General features: G+C 37.6%; 1 protein-coding gene across 3 annotated transcripts; it reads right to left on the bottom strand.

The window, feature by feature from the left end:
- Positions 1-326: 326 nt before the first annotated feature.
- LOC115421253 (L-lactate dehydrogenase C chain) lies at positions 327-19,496 on the bottom strand. 3 transcript variants are annotated; one of them, XM_030137049.1, is made up of 8 exons: positions 19,348-19,496; positions 16,405-16,538; positions 14,193-14,310; positions 13,529-13,702; positions 12,534-12,707; positions 12,339-12,456; positions 2,695-2,818; positions 327-752 (listed from the first exon to the last, which is right to left on the bottom strand). In XM_030137049.1, exons 2-8 carry the CDS (start codon positions 16,531-16,533, stop codon positions 585-587), a joined length of 1,005 nt encoding a protein of 334 aa, XP_029992909.1. In that variant the 5' UTR covers positions 16,534-16,538; positions 19,348-19,496; the 3' UTR covers positions 327-584. The 3 variants fall into 3 exon arrangements, with proteins under 3 accessions (XP_029992909.1, XP_029992908.1, XP_029992907.1); XM_030137048.1 differs by having other exon boundaries at positions 19,356-19,496; XM_030137047.1 differs by lacking the exon at positions 19,348-19,496 and adding an exon at positions 17,754-17,932.
- Positions 19,497-20,733: the final 1,237 nt, after the last annotated feature.

The following is a 20,733-nucleotide window of genomic DNA, read 5'->3' as shown; positions in this document are numbered from 1 at the left end:
TTCTATTCTATTCTATTCTATTCATGCAGAATATAATTGTAAATATGTATAAAGTCTATAGAGTTTTACTTACTATTAATATTATTTTTTTTAATATATTGTTTGTCTTTTGCACTATCTTTATACATGCACATTTTTTTTTCTTGCACTTTATTCTGTTGCTGCCTTAACCAGTAAATTTCCCTGTTGTGGGATCAATAAAGTCTCATCCAGTCTAATAACTGCTGTGAAAGTTGTTATCCTCTAGTAAGACTGTAATGTCATCTCCTTATAACCTCTCTTTTTCTATCTTTGTTTATTCCTTTCACTGCTGAATAACACATGCATTTCCTGTTCAAGCACCACCAACTTTATTTCACATCAAAGCATCATAAGTCAAACACAGATGAGAGCTGTGGCTTTGGTCTCAGTTAGCTTTCTTCTTCAGCAAGCGTTCAAGTACAAGCTCCTACAGCTAAATCTGGTGGGTTTAAGCCCTGGTACAGCTGTGACTACAGAGGGCAGTGAGGCAAGAACTGATATTCACAGAGAACAGTGGAGGTGATGAAGAAGAAGCCGGGTCCACGTCGCCCCCTGCTGTCTGCTCACAGGTCTTGCAGGTCCTTTTGGATGTCCCACAGTGTGTTGGCGCTGGCCTGGAGCTGAGCCACCTCCTCATCTGCCAGACTCATGTTGACCACACTGGAGACACCGCCACTGTTGAGGACGCAGGGCAGGCTCAGGTAGACCTCGTCGCCAATCCCATACATGCCCTACAGGTAAACAGACGCAGGGCACAGAATTCATGTTTACTGTTTCATATTATCAATAACTCGTCTCATCTTGTTGACTTGTCCTCCGCTCAGACAGTTTGTAAATGGGTGCTTCTATGAAACTGGTCCCTTAAAACAGGATATGGAAGCTAAAAACTCAAACCAGGTGTAGAATAATGTTATGAAGAAAGTTTGGAAGCACTTTGGGTCTGTTTTAGAAATAAATACTTACTGAGATAAAAGAGAAAATATTTTTCAGATAAAACACATTTTTATATTATTTTACATTATATTTAATACAAAAATCTGTATGTAACACGGTCAAAAAGACATGAAAGTTATATGCATCTATTTTTTTGAATATCTCTTATCTCTTATCTCCGGTACATTTTGGGAATTGAACTAATTATGCAAGGCAGAGTGTTTCACAAAAATGACTGCTGTTACAAAATTATTTGCAATTTATACCCGTTTAACTGGGCAGGTAACACAAGTGGACACAATGGGTTACATACAAAACCTGGAATGGGATTCATGAAAAACCTGCATGTCTGGATTTAAAAAAAAAACCCTAGGATCATCAAATTTAACACAGCGTCTTTATTTATAGCAGTATATAAGACCATTTCATGTGGTCCAGATAAAATGCACTGACACCTAGGTAGCTTTTCATGTCCTAATTTTGGTCCTATTTTTGGCCTCAATATTTTATTAAAAATTCTGTAATTTTGGGATATCTCATAGCAAGAGTATAATTTTTTTGCATTTATCTGAGGTCATCATTAGGTACATCCTGGGGGGGAATATGTCTAAATTTCTCTTTTATTATTGGGTCTAAAAAGCTGGCAAAGTGCCAAGTACCAAAATGTATCCAGTTTCATAGAAGCACCCAAATACTAGAAGCACTCGGAGAGCGCAGACCTCCGCCAAGGCTGATCAGTGGCCCCCCCCGTGGGCCCCCCCCCACGCCAAGGAGGTTATGTTTTTGCCAGGGTTTGTTTGTTTGTTTGTTTGTTTGTCTGTCTGTTTGTCTGTCCGTTAGTGTGCAACATAACTCAAAAAGTTATGGACAGATTTTGATGAAATTTTCAGGGGATGTTGGAAATGGGCCCCCCTGTGGGCCCCTCCACCCTCGATCACCACCAAAATTTAATCATTTCTTCCTTATCCCATTTCCAACAACCCCTGAAAATTTCATCAAAATCTGTCCATAACTTTTTGAGTTATGTTGCACACTAACGGACAGACAAACAGACAGACAAACAAACAAACAAACAAACCCTGGCAAAAACATAACCTCCTTGGCGGAGGTAATAAGAACAGCTTCGTACCGTATTATGAGAGGTGCAGCCAGAAGGAAGCACGTAGTTCCACTTTTGGTCAGGCCTCATTAGCAGTTACAGTTGCACAAGTGGAACTCTATTCCAGTCGTAATCAGAGAACTGAAATCTTATAATGAATTAAAAATGCATCTAAAAAATTTGGCACATAAATAATTGGAGCTGCCAACAGTAGACATTTTTAGTTCTGTCTCTATTGTATTTTTTAATATGTCTTAGTGCAATGTGTATTTTAACCTTTTTTTGCTTACTGCCTGATGTGTAATTAATTGTAAATTTTTGAATTGTAACACTCATCTTATACTATATGTGGGCTAAATCTGGTGCATTTACAGCGATGTGAATTCATGTACAATGTATTGTATGTCCCTGTTACATAAACCGATAAATAAATAAAACCAGTGAAAGGGAAATATGTTGTACTCATTTTGATTTGTTTAGTCTCAGTTATGCCTTTTATTTCATCTTATTATTTTTTTTAACTTAATTTCATAACTGGATGTGAGGTTTTTTCTTTTAAATAAAGAAAGCCATTTTTGATGTCGTTTTAACTATTCAGAGCCTCAGAGAGGGGAGGAGAAGTATGTGAGAACAGCCATTACCTGCACCATGGTGGAGACGGGATGAATCCTGTTCAGGTTCCTCATGAGGGTCTCTGTGAGGTCGGCCACGCTCAGACCGATGGCCCAGTTGGTGTAACCCTTCAGTTTGATCACCTCGTAGGCACTAAGGCACAGAAACATTTACATGAGTTTCAGATTTAGCTTAATAGTAATGATGATAAAGCATGGATAAAAAGAGCTACATATGAGGTTCAGATATTCTTTTTATTCAAAAATATCGGCATCTTATGATTCTCCTTTATAAACATCTACATCACAGGACAGTTAGTGTTACATCAGATTCAGCCCTGCTGTAAACCGTGACTGATAGAAACACATATATATGCAGTCTATATGTTTGTTTGTGCATATGGCAGACTGGACACTCAACTGCTTTGACTTGACTAGATATGATTTTGAAAATAATTCTTGCCCCACTGTGACAAAGTAGTGACCATTTGTCATACATCTGGTCTCTGAGAAGCCTGTGAAGAGCCTTGGGCAATGGTATGATGCCACCCTCAAGGACTCAGAGCAAATTGATCAGCTCAGGAAGGATTGAACCAACAGCCTTCAGAACATCAACAGAACCGTGCTACCTGGCAGGCTGAAGCTCTGGTGCATGCAGTTTGGGCTCCTTCCACGCCTCATGTGGCCACTAACCCTATATGAAGTTCCAGTCTCAAAGGTGGAGAAGATGGAGAGACTGGTCAGCTCATATGTAAGGAAGTGGCTTGGACTTCCCAGGTGCCTTAGTAGCATTGGGCTCTACGGAAAAGGAGTCTTGGAGTTGCCCGTTTCCAGTCTAACAGAGGAGTTCAAGTGCGCCAAAGTGAGGCTGGAGATGACACTGTCGGACTCAAATGATCCTTTGGTAGCCCAAGTTACCCCCATCCTGGCCACTGGGAGGAAGTGGACCTCAGCAGAAGCAACTAAGCAGGCAATGGCCGCACTCAGGCACAGAGACATCGTGGGACGAGTGCAGCAAGGGAGGAGTGGTCCTGGCAGTGAAGACAGCACACCACTCTGGAACAAGCCTACTGCACCCCAGAGGTGCAAACTGGTCATTCAGGAGATGCGCTGACAAGAAGAGGCAGCAAGGTGTGTAAAGGCGGTGGCACAGGCAAAGCAAGGGCAATGGATGACTTGGGAGGGAGTGGAGAAGAGGAAGATCTCCTGGCAGGAGCTATGCAAGATTGGGATCATACATCTAGTCCTACAGAACTGATCATGTGACTCCAGGGGTTTTCTCATGGTGCAAGTTTGAAAAAAACCCAGACAAAAGACACAAACATTTGCTTTGAGTAATCTTCTCTCACAATATACAATTATAATATTTCATACTTTCCTTCTTCTTCTTTTTTTTTTTTTTTTACACATATTTTTCGTACCTAGTTATTACACTTTCTACTGAAACCTTCCACTGCCAATTTATATATTTTTGTATATATGTTTTGTATATTTGCTGTACTTGCTATCCCTAAGCTGTAACACTGAAATTCCTTCATTATCTTATCTTTCCTTATCTACCCAGCCCAAACCACAGTTTTCTCAATAGTAGAAACAAATGGTCATGTTGTTATATTGGTTTTGAGCAGAAAATTGCAGGTAGTCTACAAATTATTTCCAAAGACTGTCACTCACGACTGATTATTATTATTATTATTATTATTATTATTATTATTATTATTATTATTATTATTATTATTATTATTATTTATTTATTTATTTATTTTTTTTTTTACAAAAAAATGTAGGCCAATAATGTAATAAATGTTCTGAACCGATAACGTAATAACTTTTGGCCAGTAACATAATAACTTACTACGTTATTGGCTGGTTATTATGTTATTGGCCAGTAAAAAAAATGTAATAACTGAGCCAATAACGTAATAATATATTAATATCACTGTATTAGGTTTCATTTATTAGATATAAGTGTGATAAAATCTCTCTCTCTCTTTCTCTCTCTCTCTCTCTCCACTCTCTGTCTCTGTGTCCCCCCCCCTCCATGCATTTGTCTATTTAACTTGATGGTTAAAATGATCTCCAGTCCTGTCTGCTGCTCCTTAGTCTTCCAAGCTTTCTCCAAATGAAGTCGAAGCACACGTTTACAAACACAGACAATGGTATGATATAAAATATGTTTGACATTTATGACATGTAACTCACTCTTGAAAATACGGTAGTAATTTTTTTTTCACTGTTAACCCTGTAAAGTCTGAACCATTAAATCATTGACAGAAAATTCCAATTCTTTAAAACTGGAGCCTTTATTCGTTCTTCTGAACAACCAAAAAATAAATAAATACTAATTTCCATGTATGAGTTTCAATTTGTATCATATTTGATGCATTACATCTTCATGCTTAAGTATTATTATTTTTGAACAAACAAAAACATAATATGACATAAACATATCTAACAAATTGGTAATTCCAAACATACATAAGAACATTTTCCAGTGCTACTATCATGCAGCAATGAGAAATCTACCAGTGGAACTGGCACAGTGGAAGTTTGGAGGAGATAACATTTCAGTTATCTTTACTAATTTTGTGGTTCACAAACTTTTTATTTTGCATGGCAGGAGGCCTGAAAACAGTTCCTGTCCTTGTTCAGACAGAGATGCACTCGGCATTTCTTACTGTACACATGCGAGCTTATAATTATATCATTATAATCATTATAATCATAGCATAATCATTTTCAACGCTCCTTCAACACTGTATTTTTTTTGCCATCTAAAAACACACATGCACACACAAAAACAGGTTATTGTGTATTTTTTCTCTAAATTGGTCAATTTTGAGTGAAAATCAGCAAGCAAAAGGGAGTTACTAGCAATAGTACCATGGCAACACCCAGCTAGTAATCATTCATCATGATACAGCAAGTTGAATATGGGTTCTTCTATGAAACTGGTCCCCAAAAACAGGACAGAGGGGTTCAAAATTCAAACCAGATGTAGACTAATGTTATGAAGCAAGTTTGGAAGCGCTTTGGGTCTATCTTAAAAATAAGTATTTATTGAGATAAAATAAATTATTTTCCAGATAAAATACATTTTTATTTGACGCGCGCATACAAAAATCCATGTCACACGGTAAAAAGGACATGAAAATTACATGCTACTATTTTTTGAATATCTTTTTATTTTCTTACATGTACATTTTGAGAATCAAAGTAAATATGCAAAGCAGAGTATTTCATAAAAATGACTGCTGTTGCAAAATCAAAAATCAAATCAAAATTCCGCATGTAAGGCAAATGGACACGATGGGTTCCACAAGAAACCTCGAATGAGACTGAGATTCATGAAAATCCTATACAGGGGTTGGACAAAATAATGGAAACACCTTCACCTCAAGATGATAATGCCCCAATCCATACAGCTAGAATTGTTAAAGAATGGCATGAGGAACATTCTAATGAAGTTGAGCATCTCGTATGGCCGGCACAGTCCCCAGACCTCAACATTATTGAGCATTTATGGTCAGTTTTAGAGATTCAAGTAAGACGTCGATTTCCACCGCCATCGTCTCTAAAAGAGTTGGAGGGCATTCTAACTGAAGAATGGCTTAAAATTCCTTTGGAAACAATTCACAAGTTGTATGAATCAATACCTCGGAGAATTGAGGCTGTAATTGCCGCAAAAGGTGGACCTACACCATATTAAATTATATTTTGTTGATTTTTTAAGGTGTTTCCATTATTTTGTCCAACCCCTGTATGTCTGGATTAGAAAAACCACTAGGATCGACGCATTTAACACAGTGTCTTTATTTATAGTCTATATAAGACCATTTACAGCCATGTTTTCAGATCAAAAATGACACCTAGGTAGCTTTTCATGTCCCAATTTGGGTCCCGATATTTTATTAAAAATTCATTAATTTTGGGATTTTTTGCATTTATCTGAGGTCATCATTAAGTACATCCTGGAGGAAATATGTTTTGATTTCTCTTTTATTATTGGGCCTAAAAAGCTGGAAAAGTGCCAGATTCCAAAATAGACCCAGTTTCATAGAAGCACCCATATCTAAATTTTTTGCATTAAATGTACTAAATTATGCAATTTAAAGATTTATCTAGTTTACTTGAAAAATAAAAAAGACTGTATGTTGCTTGATGATATGTATAATACATGAAATGCAATAAAATTACAAGGGATGCACCGATACCACTTTTTTCCAGACCAAGTACGAGTACGAGTACTTACATTTGAGTACTTGCTGATACCGAGTACTGATACGAGTACTTAATAATCCCATTCCAGTTCTTAGTGTCACATCAGCCCCCAGACGTTAGTCTGGTTTAGTCTGTCTTGTCTGTCATTTCCTGTTTTATTTTGTTAAGTCCTCCTCGTGTGTCATGTCTGGTGTCTTTGCTTCCTGTTCCTAATTTTCCCCACCTGTGTGATTGCCTTTCCCTGCCCTGATTTGCTACACCTGTGTCTTGTTTTCTTCCCTCCCTCTTGTATATTTAAGCCCTGTCTTTCCCCTTGTCCTGCACCAGTTTGTATTCTCCTCCATGTGATACTTACCAGCGGTTTTTAGATCCTGTCTGTCTGTTTGCCTGTTTTTGACCCAGATTGCCTTTTCTGACTCCTGCCTTTTGCCCGACCCTTGTCTGTGCCTCTGCCTCCAACAATTCTACGTGTGTTCAACCTTTCGCCTGATTAACTGGTATGTGGGCCTGCCTGTTCCTTATGTCCTGTTGCCTTTCCGTTTGCCTCTCCGTGTATGACCTGGTTCGAATACTGACTGTCCTCTGCTTTCCCCTCGTCGGGTTACCAATGCGTGTTACCGGCCTGGGCTGTGAGGTCCAATCTCCGGTCCTGTCTCCGGATCCTGTGAAGAATCCGGGACTCAATGTCTTCAAGGATCTCCTTATTTATACTATCAGTGACTTGTCAGTTGATATTGTGTTTAATAAACACTGAACTTTTACGTCCATCTCTGGGTCTTGCAATTGGGTTCAGTTTCCGTACTCTGACCATTACACTTAGTTCCTTTTGTAAATGTGCTTTATTGTTGTTATCATTAGTCTGACTGGAAAAAAGTGCTGCTACTGACATTTAATGTGTTGGAATGAGCATTTCTCAATTAATCCACTAAGGGGCGCCGCTCTGAATTAACCATACTGAACAAATACCATGAAGAAGAAAGGGAAGGTCAGTAATAACAAACATGGAGACGACAGAGGTAACACAAATATGATATATATACATATATATACATATATATATATATATATATATATATATATATATATATATATATATATATATATATATAATATATATACTAATATTGCAGCATTTTCACTAGTAAGGTTTAAAAGCTTAGCTTCAGCCGATAGAGAAATGAGTGATAAGTTTCGTTTTCACTTCTGTTGGTGGCACGGTCTGCACCGCTCTGTACATCCACTGGTATTCTCATTCTGTGTACGCATCTGCGAGCACCTGGTAAACGGATGGAATGTACGCAGAGGACGGACAGAATGCTCCGTCCATATCTGTGTCTTTAACGTTACTTGCAGTCAGCGTTACTTTTATCACCGTCATTTATTTTCAAAAATCTCCACACTCTTCACACTCCACACACATTATTCCACTGCCGCGTACCTGCTGCACTGAACTGTGAATGTCACACGCCCGTAAGTGGTATCGGTGCATTTGTATCGGATGTCCTGTACGAGTACACACACTGAGTATCTGAGCCGATGCCGATACTCCTATCGGTATTGGTGTGTCCCTAAAATTACAATTGACTGATTTAGAGTTACATGACCTCATACCTGCTGTATCAAATTTGATACACCTTTTTCAACATGGTTTTACCAAAACATAGATCATGAAATATTGAGTAATGTCATATTGCATCAACCCAGTAACTCTTCCTATTGATGTTTCAGTGAAAAAAAAAAGTTTTCTTACCTTAACCTTTTCAAAATTGGTGAAGTTCTTCTTCAAAAACCACCTGTGCCTCGTTCCTCATTAATGACAGTCTTGTAGTGTCACTGGAAAAGCCTCTAGTGAATAAATGCATCCCCCCTGGTGGATTATCTGTGTATTGCATGTATCTAATTGTATACATCAGGTTTTTCAAGAAAAAAAATATCACACTGATCATGTAGAAGGCTTCAAAACTCATGTATCAGATATGATACGTTTGGTGTTAGAGCGCTAAGGATTTTTTGATTTCCCATAATTGACCACTAGATGGCAGTGGTGTGACATTGACTTTCTTCAGTTGTCCAAAATTCCTTTCTTCCTTTCTAGTACACATGTTGAAAGGTAATCAGTGATCAATTTTCTTTGGTGAACAGTTCATTTTGTTGAAATTCACAATCTTATATATTTACTGCAAGAGGATATAACATTATTGAGAGTGTATTCAAAGTTAACTGACTATACCTAGCTAACTGTTGGCTAGTTATTAGCATTATTAACTATTACAGTTTGATAATATCAGGGGGTCTAAACATTTTTAAGGGTTTGCCCCATATTTGATCTAGTCAATTTATCCATTCCGTTCCACAAAATTTACCAGAAGTCATCAGCTAAAACACACACACACACACAGATACAGATGCGCGCACACCAGTGGCGGCTGCTCGTCTTTCAGAGAGGGGAAGCTCATTGTTGGCTTACATAAAAAAAAGTCAAGTTATTTAAACAGAAATTCGGCCCTCTGTTCCTTTTTAAGAAAATGGTCAGGGTTTTATCGTACCAAGTTAACAAGAAAACTCTGAAATTATGTTAAATTGAAACAAGGAAGTATAATGATTGTGTTTTATTTACAGTGCAAGACATGAACTAGTAATTTCGTAGTGGTTTCTCTCTCGATTTCACAAGCAGAATGTGCGATGGTATTAAATTGAATTCTGTCAATTGAAGGAGTATATCTCAAAATAGCTGTCTGTCAAACGGGATTCATCCTTTCGACTGATTCTCCAATCAGCATGTGGAAGCCCGGCGTCCAGCCCAGCCGAGCTCCGCCCACAGCTCCATTCACCACCAGAGATGCCAGGCATCTGGGGGCGGGACAACATCATGGCATTTATCCAATTACCGTCCAGTTTTGAGGCACTGAAAAAAACTGTTCCATGAAGTCCCATAGAAGTGCATGGTCGCCGAGCATCTGCGGCCAAATGCATTGACCATAGATCATATGAGCAAACAGTGGAATGGGAATATATGAGAAGTTAACAACATCAAGTCTGTTGATTTGTGATAAAGCTGATTCTGAATGAACTTGTCTTTGAGATGAACGTGTTCTAACACGTTTGTAGTCGATGAAATGTCAACACAACCGTACATATCTGACCATTTAATTTTCATAATTTTAGGGGAAGCTGGGCTTCCCTTGCAGTCTATGAGAAATCACCACTGGTGCACACACACACACACACACACACACACACACACACACACACACCTACACACCTACACACACACACACACACACACACACACACACACACACATGCACAAACATACACACTTTTCTTTAAAAATGTTTAGACCCCCTGATATTATCAATCTGTAATAGTTAATCATGCTAATAACTAGCCAACAGTTAGCTAGGTATAGTCAGTTAACTTGGTAGTGATTACCTTTCAACATGTGCTGGAAAGGAAGAAAGGAAGTTTGGACAACTGAAGAAAGTCAATATCACAACACTGCCATCTAGTGGTCAATTATGGGAAATCAAAAAATCTTTAACTGAAAAAAATTTACTATCTTCAAGAGTGAGTTACATCTCATAAATGTCATACATATTTCATATCATACCATTGTCTATGCTTGTAAATGTGTGCTTTTACTCCGTTCAGAGATAGCTTGAAAGGCTAAGTAGCAGCAGACAGGACTAGAGATCATTTTAACCATCAAGTTATATAGAAAAATACATGGAGAGAGAGATGGGGGGGGGGGGATTTTTTATCAAAGTTATATCTAATAAATGAAACTTAAATACAGTGATATTAATGTAATAATATATTATTACATTATTGGCTCAGTTATCACATTTGCAAATAATTTTTTTTACCTGGCCAATAACGTAATAACCAGCCAATAATGTAATAAGTCATTATGTTATTGGCCAAAAGTTATTGCGTTATCGATTCAGGACTTTTATTACATTATTGGCCAGTTATTACATTATTGGCCTATTACATTTTAAAAATAGTAAATTTATTACATTATGGGTCATTATTACGTTATTGGCTTCTACAAGGATGAACTGTAAAAATAAACACACATGTTGTAACTGACCATAAAACTATGGAATCACATGAATGGTAATAATAATGGTTTATATGATTGATTGAATGCTCAGGGTCAATGCATGTGAAATTTTTGAAGGCCTCTTAACTGACCGTTTCAGAGTCACTTCATAATTTCATAAGATGTTATTAGCTCTAGTAAACACCATATAAAATTTTGCCACATAACTTCAGTTGTTCTTGATATTATGTTATTGTGCTGTAAAAATTAGTGGATGAAAAAAAAGACCCTAAGTTCAATACATTGTTACTTTTCAACTACTCATGATAGATGCATGACATTTTCAGGAGTGTTTGTTCTGTAAAAGAACATCCACAGATACATGTTTGCAAAGACTGGGACAAAACCTGTTGTATTTCCACATTGAAACTCATCAGAACTTTCAGATGTTGGTATGTACTTTTTCCTCAAATTGCTTTTTTCGTGACAATTTGCTACAACAAATAAATATTCCTGATTCATGAGGCATTAAAAAAAGAGATAAATACTTAAACAATTCCACACTTATTTTCATACAGTTTATTGATTACAGTTAATCAATTAGAACTCTACAAAATACAGTTTGATATTTTGTGCATGTATTAAAGCAGAGATGTTGACAGTGATATTATTGTTTTTATGGCTGACATTGTCATACATGAGCAATATGCATTTAAAGTGTGAAATGTTTTTGTTGTTTTTTAAAATTATTTTAATGTCTCATAAATCAGAAAATTTAGTTTCTTGTTGAATATTATTCAGTGTTTACAAATGTAATCTGTGATATAATAATAATAATAATAATAATAATAATAATAATAATAATAATAATAATAATAATGATGGACTGGATTTTATATAGCGCTTTTCTAGACACCCAAAGCGTTTTACATTATTGATCCATTATTCATTCGCTCTCACATTCTCCCTGTAGTGGTGGTAAACTACATATGTAGCCACAGCTGCCCTGGGGCAGACTGACAGAAGTGTGGCTGTCAATTCGCACCTACGGCACCTCTGACCACCACCAAACATTCATACGCATTCATACACCAGTGTGAGTGGCACTGGAGGCAAGGAGGGTGAAGTGTCTTGCCCAAGGATACAACAGCACATGGACAGAACGGGTTTCGACCCGCCAACCCTTTGGTACCACCTAAGCCATGGCCGCCCCCAATCAATCAATCAATCAATCAATCAAATTTTATTTATATAGCGCCAAATCATAACAAAAGTTATCTCATGACACTTTACATATAGAGCTGGTCGAAACCAGACTCTCAAGCCAATTTACAGAACCCAACAGAATCCTCCAGGAGCAAACACTTGTGACATAAATGCTCAGTGCTTGATGTGACCTCTGACCTACCTGTTCACCACCATCTTGTGAGTCTCTTTCCAGTTCTCCTCATCTGAGTCAGTGCCGATATCAGGGTTTAACAACTGTAGATTGACTCCAGCCACGTTGGTTCCACTCCACACAGGCACTAACACACACACAGACACATAATCAACCACAAATACAACCTCTCGGCATGCTGGGATATCATCACATTTCACTGACCACTGGTGTCTCCGTGTTCACCGAGGATCCAGCCGTTGAAGCTGCTCGGGTGGATTCCCAGTTTATCAGCCATCAGGAAACGGAATCGGGCCGAGTCCAGGTTAGTGCCACTGCCAATGACACGATGCTTAGGTAGGCCACTCAGTTTCCAGGTCACATATGTCAGCACGTCAACTGGTGAAGAGTCATGTTGACGTCATTCACAGGAAAATGTACATTACTTTTACCGATTTTGCATTTAAGTCTTGCTTTAAAACTTTGGATATGATTACTGGCCTTTATATTGGGCATCAACAAATATGTTCTTTAAAGCCAATACTAATTATTAGAAATAGGGAAAACAAAGAGACTGCTACCTCTTACATGGAACCATTATAAATTTGGTGAAATATCATTACTATAAATCAAATCAAGGAGGTAAAGTTCACTAATATTTCTGCAATATTTATATTGAGCTCTCTTTTCACCATAAGAGAGAGGCGACTTGGCTGAACTAGATAATATAAATGAAAAAAAAAAACAGCAATATAAAAAGTGTGCGTTCCTGGATTTAAACAGAAATGTCTGCCCTGATTTATTATTAGGTTTAATTGGGCATGTTCAGGGAGCCTTCTCACTTTGAAGCTCATAGTTAAAATTCTGAAAGCCACTGGTCTCTAACACTTACACTGTCTGAAAGAGGACAAATGTGACTACATTTGTGATAAATATGGTTGACAGTTGCAAACACAGTCATAGTGACAGCAGTTTAAAGTGGAACATTTTCAATATGTCCAAGGCTTCTCTACACTCTAAAGCGCAACACTGAATGAAAAAATGTCAAATTTAAACCATTATTTCTGTAGAATATAATACCTACATATCAAAACACTAACTGAGCCCGATTAAGTCTGAAATATGATTCAACCATGTTTCTAAGTTAAACTTGGCTCTATAGACAAGTTGAGTTTAATAATTTTTACCATGGGATAATTTGCTTGTGTGTTGAACATTACCGGGGTTGGAAACAACAATGATGATGCAGTCGGGGCTGTATCTGACAATCTGAGGGACGATATGCTTGAAGATGTTGACATTCCTCTGGACCAGGTTCAGCCTGCTCTCTCCTTCCTGTTGACGGACACCAGCTGTCACCACCACGATGCGAGAGTTCGCCGTCACCGAGTAGTCTGGAAGAAAGATGGAGGAAGTCAGCAACAGCCCTGTCCTCAGTGTCTGATTAACCCATCAAAACTCAATTATCTGATCATCAGTTGAACATGGTAACGCTTTGGAATAAATGCCAGTTTCTACTTTCAGCAGATACAGATCTAGAAGATCATTTGGAGTTTAATTACTGTAATGGTTGATTCCATTTCACTTGAACTCTAATCTGTGCTTCACTAATTCCTGAAGGATTTATCTGGATCTTTAGCTGCTAAAAGCTCCAGCTATTTAGTTGAAAACGTGCTTGAAGAAGAAACAGAGCTCACCCATTGATAATGGCACCTTTCATTTCATACACACATGCTCGTTCTGCAGTTTAAATATATTCCCAAATGTGTTAGAGCAGATTTGCTCACAGACAGTCAGCCGGAACCTGCCCATATCTGGCCTACTTTAATCAAAGCTGCTCTGTCAGGACAAATCTGGAGTATTTTTGAATGCGTAAAAACTTGCCTTTGTCTGCAATTATTTTGGGTGTTTTGAGGAAAAGGCTGCCATGCTGCAGGTCCATCATCTCTCCTTTGAGCTTGTCCTCCATCACATCCACCAGAGCCAACTCATCAGCCAGTTCCTGCAAAGAAACAATGAGTTCACACAGAAATCAGGGCAAAATGTACAAATACCACAGCGTACAAATACTACATTATAAGTACAAATCCTGGGTCCTAAAGGTTACTCCAGAAAAAAGCATTATCAGCAAACTATAGAATCAGTCATCATTCAGAACAGTTTTTCAGGTGAACAAATACATGTAAGAGCATGTTAATGGGTGGTTTGTCAATGTGGCATCAGAAGTTTGAAAGACTTTATAAGAAATGTGCAGATTAATAAGGTAGTACAACAATACAACAACAATGATTATTTACTGAATCAACTTACTGTCAATTACATTAATCAACATCTGTGTCCAATTTAAAAAAAAAAAAAAAAAAAGATTCCAATGATACATGCTAGTATTAGTCTAGATCTGAAATTTGTAGGTTTATGAGCCACCCTCAAGATATTTAATGAATGAGTAAAATGAATAAATGACGTGAGACGTGGTAAACCAAACATTTCATATCAGCTGCTTATTTTGTACATTTTATTGATGGTTGAATTCAATTTAGTTGATTATTTTATTCAGTTTTGGTTCATTTTGTTGATGATTTTTGTTCTTTGTTGATTTTGGTGATTTTTTGTATCCTTTGTGATCTTTTTGTTAATTATTTTGTTCTTTTTCTTTATTTTATTGGTTCTTTTGTCTTTTGTTTGTTGGTTATTTTGTAGTTTTTTGCTGATTATTTTGTTCATTTTGTTGCTTACTTTCTTAATTGCAAACTGAAAACATCAATGGGACGCAGGGTTGGTACTGTTTACAAGAAGATTTAATTTATACAGCTCCCAAAAATGCTTAAAAAAGGCTAAAGAGACTAAAAGTAAAAATAAATAAATAATAGAACATAAATTGAATACAGCAAAATCTAATGCTGAAATAAACCGAGTGCAACAAGACACAACAGGCATTTAAAAATGCTTACCTTTAGATGGCAAGTTTGTCTATTAGTTTTAAGTTGGGTCCGTGTATCTTTTGGTAATTGGATTTTCCTTTCAGAAACAAATGGAAAGCTAGTGGTTAACTGATATTCGTTTTTATAACAGAATAATTCAAACTGAATTTCAAGGCGTTTTTCTTTCTCAGTGTCAAAACAGATAAACTAAATTAAAAAAAAACCTGATTGATTGCAGTGGATTGCACTTGTGCCTCACAGCAAGAAGGTCCTGGGTTCGATTCCAACACCAGTCGATGGGGGTGGGACCTTTCTGTGTGGAGTTCGCATGTTCTCTCCGTGTCTGCATGGGTTCTCTCCGGGTACTCCGGCTTCCTCCCACCATCCAAATACATGCACTGATAGGTTAATCGGTTAATCTAAATTGCCCAGAGGTGTGAATGTGAGAGTGATTGTTCATCTCTATATGTCAGCCCTGCGATGAACTGGTGAAATGTCCAGGGTGTACTCCACCTTCGCCTATAAGTAGTGTCCCTAGTAAGGATAAAGCGGGTTCAGAAAATGAATGAATGAATGATTGATTTTCCTTTTCTCTTTCTAATTACTAAAAATGAACTTACTACCTGACAGAAATGGAAAAACTATCTTTTTTTTCATTTTCATTTTCATTTTTCATTTCTGTCAGGTAGTAACTTTAGTTTTTGTTATTAGAATGAGAAAATGAAAATCAATCCATTTTTTAAATTTGGTTCATCTGTTTTGACACTGAAAGAGAAACACGCTTTGAAATTAAATTTTAATTCTTCTATTCTAAAAGGAAAATCAATTAACTACTAGTTTTTCTTTTGTTTCTGAAAAGAAAATCCAATTACTAAAAGATACACTGACCAAGTTCTTAGGTCTTTCAGTAACTCAATATTTTCCCATTTACATAATATCTACCCAAGTAATATTACCCCACTGGATTATTGTACTGCTTCACATGTGCCATTTTTGATATATTTAAGGACATTTGTTTCTTTCTAGTAGTTGTGTTTCTACAGTGAAGGACAGACAAGAGATAAGACCCAGAGCAGACACCATGAGATCAGTAATCTGGTGTCAGTCTACCATCAAAGTCCTGGGTATTAACAGTTCCTGTGAAGCAGCACCTAATCTGAGACATGGACTCTTACCCTGAGCAGGATGCTGATCGCACAGGCCATGCCCACCTGGCCCACCCCCACCACGGTCACTTTATTCCTGGGGGGTTCAGGGGGACCGCAGAAAAGTGGAGTGATGAGCTTCTGCAGGATTGAGGACATTTTCACTGCAGAAGATGAGAGGAGAGAAGAAAGGGAATGACAAGAGGCAACATGTCCAAACCAGGGTCATTATAGATGATGAAAACAAAGTGGAGCAGTGAAAAAATAAAAAAAATAAAAACTAAAGTAAAAAGTAAAAATGAGCATTGTTTTAGTGCCTCCAAGAAGTTTAAGACATATTTTAGCTCATATTAAAAATATCTTTGCATAATATGGGACTTACTTGATTTGTTTTTTAAGTCATGTTTGATTTTATTGCTCCTTTTTCTAACAAATCAAAGCTTTTGCCATGATACCTGCTAAACTAAAATAAATTCCTCAAAATAAAAAATAAACTACTTTTGCTCTTGTAAAATCAAGCTGAAATAAAAAAAAACCCCTAAATAGACATACTTTATGAAAAATTAAGAGACATTTCACAACTATTAATACCATTAACAGTCCACCCAGCAAAAATGAATCTTGAAAAGGTAAATAAAATCTTTTTTCCCTGGAAATAAGTCTTATCTTGCTCTAAAATGAATGATAATCATGTTAAGTATATCATCTCATTTTTAGAGAATTTATCTATCTTTGCATCAATAAAATATTTCAGCTATAAGGAGTTAGATTTAACCAGAAAGAACCTTAAACAATGGTTTGAATAAGAAGAAAAGGATTGTTTTAATTAGTTTAACCTCAAATTAAGAACATTAAGCCTATCTGTAATTATACTTTTTGTGAGTTAGAATTGGCTCATATGGTTGCATTTTTCTAGTTTATATTTTCAATGGCTACACTTTCATTCTAGTTTTAAGAAATATAGATAACCAACATCTCTCCATCCCTTTTAAAGATTTGTATTTTGCTTAATGCAAGACCATTTTAGTTATATTAAAGTATATTTTTTTCATGTATGGATGTTTTTGTAGTGCAATGTAGACCCAAATGAAATTTTTCACAATCACAACACAGACAACAGAGTTCTGCATCCTGGAAAAAAACATCCTGCATTTACACTTAATGAATTCTACATTTACGATGTTTGTTCACATCAGAGTGGTGAAGGATTACAAAATTAAGCTCACTGTCACCCATCTTAGTAGCACTGATGGAAGCACCGTGACTTCCATCTATCCTCAAAACACACACACACACGCACACGCACACACACTGAGCCCCGTCACCCAGAGATCACCTTGAAAAGAGGCAGACGACACAAAAAAAGCAATGATACTTGCATTGTCTGACGATGTTCCGAGCTGTGAGGTATAAATACCACCATGTAATCAGCATGGCAAATTGAGCTGATGCCTGAGGTGTGTCTCCACAGAGCTGTGTACCCCCTCTGCATCAACAACACCTCCCACTCCCTGCCTGTGTGATCCGGTCGTGGTAGGTATCCGGTCGGCTGCAATGGATGCACTGAGCACATGTGACTGGGGGCCGGACTGGGGAGTGATGAGCTGCACACTCATCCCTCCCCCCTCCCTAAACCCAGGACGGAGCACTATAATCGGATGCCAAACTTGACTATCTGACCGCAGACTGTTAAAGGAGTTACTATAATCCCTTAACGCTGTATCCATCTGCTGTACATTAACCTTGTATCCAATAGGATATGTCTCCACAAAACAATAAATGCTTTAAGAAATATTCTGATAGACAAAAAAAAAATACAGAAAATTAACTGTTTGCTTCAGTAGCCAACTAATGTCAGACTGCACACTATAAATAAACCTAAATACATGAGGCGCTGACCACTTAAATAAAAGCATCTGCACAAATGACCCACCTCCCATTGAAAACACGTGGGCAAACTGTCCATTCACTAACTCTGAGTGAGTGAATCTGGATTAAGAAGGAAAGCATAGCTTCACACATGTCAACATGAGCGTTAATGGGAAGGTTTAGCCTGCAAGGTCACAGTGGGAACAACAGTTTTCATGACTTTTAACTAAATGAACCATTGCTTTGAAGAACTGAGCAACAGCTTTGATTTATTGCCTGGAAACAATGCATTGAAAGTTACATGTAAAAAGCTACATATTCAATTCTTATTTAAAAACATTCTAGAGAGACTTCTCTAAAAAAAAAAAAAAAAGCACACAGATGTTTTCTGTGACAAAAACAGCTAAAGAAGAATTGCAGCAGACAAAAAAGATGTGATTTGATAAAAACACCTGCTAAATAACCCAAGTGCTGCTCCAACCATCACCACCTCTTATCATCTTAACCTTTTGATGCATGAATATTGAGGACCTTAGTCAAGATTTTTTTCTGAGTGTTTTTATTCCTCTTTAGGCATGAGAAAAACGATGTGATTGAAATCTTTTATGAACCTGTTTTTTATGGAGTTTCAAAAATGTCCACTCAGCTGGACACCATGCATTTAATTTTTGAAGAGAAGAAACATATATTTAAAACACAATATCAGAAAGTGATATACTGTGTGAAAACTATGAAATAAAATGTTAAAAATGCAGCTAATCTGATGTTCTCACATTTTAGCACACTCTAATAGTAGTTATTACTCATTTCATGGAGATAATATGAAAAAAAAAACTTTTCGTTCAAGAAAACTGTCAATTACAGTCTAATAACAAATAGCAATTGATTTACTCTCAAACATGTTACTGCAGATCAAGTTTATCAAGAACAGCAAAGTTGCCTGATAGGCAACTAAAACAACACAACCTATGAATATACAAGAGAACAGCTGTAGAATAACTGTCCACTGTAGTGACTGCTATGCATGAAATGGTTAAACTTTCCCCTAAATCAGAGAAATCCCCGACTCCCATCATCACTTCCACATCACAATGAAAAACAAAACTGTTCACCTGTCTCAATTGTTGGGCTGCTCTGTGGAGATGTAAATCCTTGTACTCGGCTTGGTGTAGGTCACACACACTTAGTGTCTGGTGTAGTCTGCCGCGTGCCTCTTCCTGCTGTGTTGTCAGGCTGCAGCCTACTGGATTTAATTGACTAAGCCTCTCCATCCCCTTCAAAGTCTCAGTTCGGCACTCTAATGGTTACCTTGATCAGCTGCAGAGATTAGGGCATAGTACAACACAGGCTACTGTTTTAATCAAAGTGAAAACAAATGCTTGAAATATAATTTAAGCAAAGTGCGAATTACCCCTCCATAATTGGGAGGTAACCCCCCCGGTCAGTTTCCTGCACTCTGCCCTCATCTTGTCATCTCCCTGCTGCCTTCTCATGGCCTTTCTCCGGTGCCTCTCCTGTTTACTAGCCACTACCTTCTTCCCACCCACCCACACACACACACGCACGCACGCGCGCGCGCACACACACACACACACTTCTCTCAACCCCCTGTCCCCATCTCCCACATTACACCAAAAAGCACCTTTCAGAGGAGCCACACCTGCTTGTCAAAGCCATGGTTTTAAACCTGATCAATGGTGGATGGTCATGCACAACCAGCGGGCCTGGGAAGAGAGAGAGAGTGGAAATGTAGATAAAGCGGGTGGTGGGGAGGAGGGGGGAGGGTGGCGAAGAGGAAAGAAGAGTGTCACACTGATATGCAATACAAGTTGCTCAGAGGAGCACGTAACACCTCAGATTTCACAGACTGATATCAAACAAGACCCAGTTAATCTGGAAAGGCTTCATTTGTCATTTCTATCTATGTGCTCTTTCAGCCTCTGCATCTTCTCATTACATGCAACCAGAGCAACACACCAATTTTTCCAGTTTTGTATTGAAATTAAAGCAGTTTAAGTCCAATGAACAGCTTGAAATGGTACAAAGGTAAGGGGTGAACTGCCAGAGGCAAAAGGTTAAACAAAACTGAAAAATAATGTACGTACATTTCAGAATTATACAAAAAGGCAAACAAGAAATGGGTTAACAACTTAAAGCAGTTCTGCAGCAATGGAGGTTGATCAAGCCTCGAAAGTTGGTGCTACTGATTCCTACAGGTGTCCCTTGTTTCTTAATTACTTACAACCCCCTCTGTCTGCATAAAAGTAGTGTTGGAACACACTTTGGTACAATACCGTTGTGAGCATTATTTGAACAGTATTGTACTGCAGAAAGTAGTGAGTTACTATAAAAATGACGAGGAAAAGGCAATTAACGATAGAAGAGAGACAGACCCTCATAACACTTTAAAATGTAGGTCTTTCCAACAGAGAAATTACCAAGAAAGTCAAGGTGTCAGTGAGTTCAGTTTCCTTCACCATCAAAAGGCAC

The sequence above is a fragment of the Sphaeramia orbicularis genome, chromosome 6 (assembly GCF_902148855.1).
Source record: "Sphaeramia orbicularis chromosome 6, fSphaOr1.1, whole genome shotgun sequence".
NCBI lineage: Eukaryota > Metazoa > Chordata > Actinopteri > Kurtiformes > Apogonidae > Sphaeramia > Sphaeramia orbicularis.
Note: the sequence above shows the minus strand (reverse complement) of the source record. Positions and strands in the feature narration are given on the sequence as shown.